The sequence below is a fragment of the Hippocampus zosterae genome, chromosome 2 (genome assembly GCF_025434085.1).
Source record: "Hippocampus zosterae strain Florida chromosome 2, ASM2543408v3, whole genome shotgun sequence".
Lineage (NCBI taxonomy): Eukaryota > Metazoa > Chordata > Actinopteri > Syngnathiformes > Syngnathidae > Hippocampus > Hippocampus zosterae.
In genome coordinates this window covers 28,330,160-28,336,260 of record NC_067452.1, presented here as the reverse complement: position 1 = coordinate 28,336,260, position 6,101 = coordinate 28,330,160, and the positions used below count along the sequence as shown (strand labels likewise).

The 6,101-nt window shown below is 41.9% G+C and overlaps 1 protein-coding gene across 3 annotated transcripts; it reads left to right on the top strand.

The window, feature by feature from the left end:
* Positions 1-2,350: 2,350 nt before the first annotated feature.
* tmem81 (transmembrane protein 81) lies at positions 2,351-5,875 on the top strand. Of its 3 annotated transcripts, XM_052059548.1 has the most exons (7): positions 2,351-2,525; positions 2,639-2,779; positions 3,168-3,390; positions 3,463-3,605; positions 4,510-4,625; positions 4,705-4,898; positions 5,519-5,875. In XM_052059548.1, the coding sequence occupies exons 3-7, from the start codon at positions 3,184-3,186 to the stop codon at positions 5,645-5,647; spliced, it is 789 nt and encodes a 262-aa protein (XP_051915508.1). In that variant the 5' UTR covers positions 2,351-2,525; positions 2,639-2,779; positions 3,168-3,183; the 3' UTR covers positions 5,648-5,875. The 3 variants fall into 3 exon arrangements, with proteins under 3 accessions (XP_051915508.1, XP_051915509.1, XP_051915507.1); XM_052059549.1 differs by lacking the exon at positions 2,639-2,779; XM_052059547.1 differs by lacking the exon at positions 2,351-2,525 and having other exon boundaries at positions 2,532-2,779.
* The last annotated feature ends 226 nt before the right edge of the window (positions 5,876-6,101 follow it).

Here is a 6,101-nt window from a genome sequence, read left to right as displayed (position 1 = left end):
GTTCAGCATAACATCTGCTGGGTAAAATTATTTTATGGATGTGGGGTCATTTAAAAAACATTTTTAATTAGCTATTATAGTATTTCTCATGTAACAACTGGGCAGAAAAATCTGTATGATGCTCACTGAGCTGAAGTCTTACAAGATTTACTGACATGATACTTTGAACTCTCTAATTACATCTGAGATGTAATTTCCGGATGTTTTCCTTAATGGAATAATTGTGCAACTTTTAGGGGGTCTCACTCTGAAGGGTTGAACAGTTATTTGTTTTGTTAAAATTAATAAATTACGATAGGATCAACCAGTTACCCAGGACTGTTTTTGTTTGTTTTGTAGTGGTTTGAGTGTGTGGTGGTTCACTTTCATAAACAACTACAATTTGCTTTTTGCCATAATTGCTATTCTTGAAAACAATCCAGGAGCCTTCTTTCTGAGACTTTGTCATCCTTCGTTATGTAAGGCTTGCACCCCCACTCAGCTCCTTGGGTGCTGACGTCTCATCTCAAGGCCTTGTGCTGGTTTGACGTAAAATCAGATTTGTTTTTCGTGCCAATCAGGGACAGTGGAAAACAAAACAGTGTCAAACAAATAGCAGCTATACAATCATGTGGTCCCCCGGCTCCTATTCCCTGGTAATTAATTCAGCATCTTGACGAGCTATTTCAATGAATATCTCATATCTGTTTGCATCTCAAAGTGAAACTTCAGTGCCGTTGGGTGTGAACTGTGAAAGTTTTATCTATGAGCAGGCAAGAAATCATATTTGCAACATAAGCAGGTTCTTGATGATTTCTAAGCAGAAAAAAAGCAAAGAAATAAACAATACACTTGTTTACTCCAATGAATGCTAGCGTTAGCTTTCATAGCACATATATTTAAATGAAAGTCTTAAATCTGTTAACTTTGTATTTTGTATTCTGAGTTACAGATAACATACGCAGTAACAGTGATGTTGATGTCAGAATGGTCTGGAAAAAAATCAATGAAAGGACTATTAAACAAATCCACCCCACCCACATGAGTAAAAGTACTATAAGCTTTTCAACATGACATTATTTGCTCTCCTTGCATGTTGGCAAATGATGGGCTTTCAATTGATGGTTTTCTTTAAAGTGTGTTCATGGGGCTACAGCATGTCTGACTGACTTAGACTGGTGGTGCAGGTCTGTTGGCGGCTGCAAAGAACACCTCCCTTTTAAGAAACAACACACACAGACACGTGCCCCCTTTTTCTTGAGACCTGATTTGTCACCATGATCGTCTGTGGTCAGGTCTTGTTTCCACTGGTGACAGTGGAAGAGGGTGGTCTGGGGAGGGGGGCGGCTGACGTCACACATCATTAAATAGTTAATTGCAAGTTCACTCTCTCAATCCATCCATGCATCTATTCACATTGAAATGTAATCAAAGACTGTACTTGTTTCCAATTCCACATTAAAAATGACTTATTCACTAAAAAACATGCCTTGTTGGGTTCAATTTCAAATCACTGCAGTTTACTCTATAATTTTCTTTGTGACTTGGCTACATTATTTTCTAGGCGGTATGGTGGACCCTGACATGTCAAACACTCCACACTCTAGTCTAAAGACAGTTCGCTCAAAAATAACACAAACTGGGTGAAAAAGGGGCAGCTTTTTGTTCAGACGAATAACAACAACAATAAAAAAATGTTACTTTGTTGGTGACCTTGCTTTGCGTGCCACAGCCATCCACAGTGAGCCGCAATCACTGTTCCTTTTAAATTTTCCCATGTAGCAGGTGTTTGTGCTTTTACACTCACAATCCAAATAAATTCCTAAAGTACTGTAATGTCCCTCAATGTGATCAAGGATGCACACAGTCACGAATGCAATCTGGTCGCTTTTAAATATAAAAAAGTAGCAAGTAGTACACACTCACCGGAGCTCCTATTGGCCACTACTCACACCCATGCACGAACTGCCGGAGCCGATATTGCCCCAATCGTCCCCTCTCTATGACGTCACCCACGACTCAACTAACCCAGCCCTCGAACACACAAATAACAAGAACAGATATGCCAGGACTGTACTTTGTCTTTGTGTACAGTGTTTATAAAAGTGCTGTATTATACGGTTCGTCTCGTGTGTTTGTCTGACACCAGCTGGACGGACGTGAAACTGCAAGTGAATGTTATCGCTATTGTGCTTTAATACAGTATATAAAAACAAAAACAAAAACATGGTAAATATCATATAGAAAGCAGCATTAAAGTGAGCAAGCATAAACATGTGGCATGTTTAAAATATGGAAAAGGAGGTTTGTCTTTCTTGATCTAGTTACGGTAAGGACGACGGTTAACCAATTGCTGCAGCAGAAGCAGTGACGTTGGCATTTTAAAGGAAATGTAAAGTGGAGCGTCACATGCATCTCGTAGCTGTGAGCGCCTTTGACGATGTCTGTCACGAAATCATCTACCTCTGTGCATGCAGCGTTACTTGGCACTACGGAGCAGTGGTGGGTATACTAAGGACGTACAATACTTAAAGTAGATTGGTCAGGTACTTGTACTATTTTTTTTACATGTACGTCCTACATTTAAAAAAAGTATATATTTACTTTCTTGTCCTTCCTTGGTCATTATCAACGGGGCACTTTTTTTCAACATCCGCAGGTGACCACACGCCATCAACAACAAAACGAAATTAGAGGGGCAAAGGCAAACGTGTTTGAGACTGCTGGATTGAGATAGTAGCGATATTGCTGTGAACAAAAACAGTTACAGCAACGTCATGGAGCAAATATGAGGCAACAGGTTGGGAGAAGCAAGATATAACCCATTCATTTTCCCTAATTCAAGACCGTTTGTATCACTGTTTTTCCTTTCTTTCTTTTTTAGCTTTATTTAGCACGGGATTCAGGGGGGCGGCTGTAATCTGAGATTTTAGGTGCACAAGTTAAAAAAATAGTGCATACTGTAAATCGACTCACAAAATAAATATTCATCCCATTTAATGCTCACTATATGGCTGACAAATGGGCAGAGCTGATGTTCGCCAGTAACAAAAATATTCAAGAATAGTATTTTTTTTCGTAAAATCTGCAAATTTAAAGAGCAATTGCATTTTTTTGTCATGAGCTTCCATCAACTCAACAAAATTTTTACGATTTGAGACAAGTACAGTATTTTCATTCAATTCCAGGAGATTATTCAGCGTAATGGATCGAATGCCGGTTCTCCTCTTTGCAATCCTCCATCTCTATCTTAGCTGTGCTAATGTAGAGAAGGTACAGCTTCAGGTGGTTGTCAGCAGCACGCTCTGCAGTGTCACATGTGGCATGGGGACCAAGGTGCAAACGGTTTGCACGATGAAAGATGGTGAGAAGGCCTTGGAGAAAACGAAAGGGAGTGCAGAAGCAGTCGAGGTACTGTAGCATACGGCCCATCCAGTAACAAACGCTCCAGCGATCGAGCTTTATGGTGTGCTTGTCCTCCAGGAGATGGAACAGTGTCACGATGTGAAAGTCAAGTGTCGAGAGTCATGGCAGTGTGGACTCAAGACCGTCACTGTGACAACAGGAGAGAAACTGAAGCTGGATTGTCTGGTGGAGGACACAAAACAGATGGAGCTTTCATGGAGGTGAGCAGTGATTCCCAACCACGTTGGTTTGTCTGGAGGGATTATCAGATGTCCTTACAAAATTCACCTCATTTCATTTAATTGTTGTAAATATTAATTTTAATGATGCATCTTTGTTAATTGATATATGGAGGCGATGTATTTTAGCAATCACAAGATGGCAGAAGGTACAATTAACCTGTGATTCCCCCTGTTGTCATTCATACAACAGACTGATTTTTCCATTACCGGTTATTGTAAAATACAGCTTTTTACTTGGCTCAATAAACGTGGTGGGAAACACCAGTGGAGAGGACCTCATCAATTTTTCAGGTCATAGGTGTCAAGAATCTTTCTGATTTTGAAGGACGTCTGAATCAAAGTCCAGTCGGTACAAAGTGCTACTAGAAGAAAAGCTAATCACTCTTGACTGTCCCTTCAAGCGACAGTGAGCTTCTTCACCTCTTACACTGCAGGTCCAAATAGTCAATTCCGATTGTAATAAACTATCCCCAGATGCCTGATTTAAGATATCAAGTGTAGTCACACGCCATCTGCACCCAAGCTTCTACAGCAGGGGTGTCTAAACTCAAGGGCCAATGTCCAGCCTGTTTTCCATCTGCCCCTGCTGCAACACGCCTGATTCAAATGATCAGGACAGTTTTCTGGCTTCTTCAGAGCTTGCTGATAAACTGATCCTTTGAACCAGGTGTTTTTCGCCAGGGAGAGATGGAAAACAGGCAGGACCTTGGCTCATGAGGACCGAGTTTGGACACCCCTGTTGGTTAAGTGCTGGTTCCCGTTTCTGAGTTCCCGTTTTTACTCTTAGACGTTCTATAGCGCTCAGGGTGTTACAAGAGCTGCATGACATGGTTTATTAGATTATAGATAACGCCAAACACTTGTTGTTTTCTTCTCACCACAGGGTAGCATGGCGCCGCGCCGCAGGGGTGATCAGCTCTGACGACTTGCTTTTTGTCCACTGGGACAATCCGCATTTGGACGTGGTCATTCTGAACCCGGTCAGGGAAGAGCACGCAGGTGAACACGATGTCAATACCCGTGAAGCCTCTTGTGATTACATCACAATGTGTCTGAGAATCGCTTTTGTATTCACCAGGAACGTATCGCTGTGAGGTGCTTGATGCCAATTTCAGAAGGTTGAAAACGGTTTATTGGGGTGTCCGAGTGCTGCCAAAGGGGATCCTGAATCTGGACTATGACCACGCTCAGAGTGTGTGGGACTCACCTTGGAACTGGAAAAAGCACATTATGTCAAGCCTCCTTGATTCGCCGATCCTGTGGCTTTACATAGTAAGAGCCTACTTCAGCAACTGATGGTTTGGGTTCCTGACATGTGGCAGTGATGTTTTGATGCGATTCTTATTTTTTATTTTAATGGCGGGGTATGGTCCAAATGTGTGTCGTACTGAACTGAAAGTATGCGCACACGCTTCTAGCTCTCTGAGGCTGTCATTGTCATCGTCACCGATGGACATCTCAGTGAAGTTTTAGTCAATTTGTACCGTGCTGGCAAGTAGGGGCTGATTGACTATAGTAACATTCTCAACTGCCTACCAAGTGTGCAGAGAAGTTAACCTGTTACAGCGTGTCATGCGTTTATGAATGAGTTCCGTTTCAATGACATCGACAGGGCCAGATTTTGTTGGCAAGATGGAACACACGTAGTCTTTATCACTAACTCAAGGTAACGTAGCAGTAAAAATGACAATTGCAGAACTGTATTTGTATGATAAACACTTCAAGGCCATAACGCTCAAATGAAAACAGCCTTGACACCTTTGGTTGGCTTGCACACCGGAAGGTGCGCTAAATAAATTCACTGCCAGCGTTCATAACCACAAAACAACATCAGGACTAGGGCCGAGCGATTTCAGGAAAAGATTTAATTGTGTGTGTGTGTGAACCCACAGATGATGACCTTTCTGAGCCTTCTCAACGTGGGAGTGGTGCTCTTCCTTGTGGTGAGAATCTTGAAGAACAGAGGCTCATTTAAGATCACTGAGGGTGGAAACTGCCCTGAGACAATGACAGAGCTGTGACAGCTGCAGGTTCAGGGACCATATGCTTGGCAACACATTAAGCGTTTCAGGAGTAAAGGGCTACCACTTTCCAGTCTCAGTTTTTTTCAAGATACTGGGAAAGCATCTGAGGGGGGGAAAAAAATAACCTAATCTACAAAGCTGTGATAACGTGGCAAGGTCAAAATGTCATAAAAAGTTAGTTTTTTAAGATGACAGTATTGATGGATAAATATATTTGAAATCTGACATCAAGGGTAAGAGTTTGTTCAAGTGACTGTCAAATTGTGCTTGGTAACAAAAAATGCTTACAATATCGTATTATTTCGAAATATGTGAAATATTTGTGGGAGGGATTTTAGCAAAAATTGTGGACATTGATGCACCCCCTCCAGCCTGCCCAGACAGCACTTGGTAGCTCCTTCAGCCAGAGACTGTTACACCCGCCCTGCAAGAAGGAGAGATACCGGCGCTC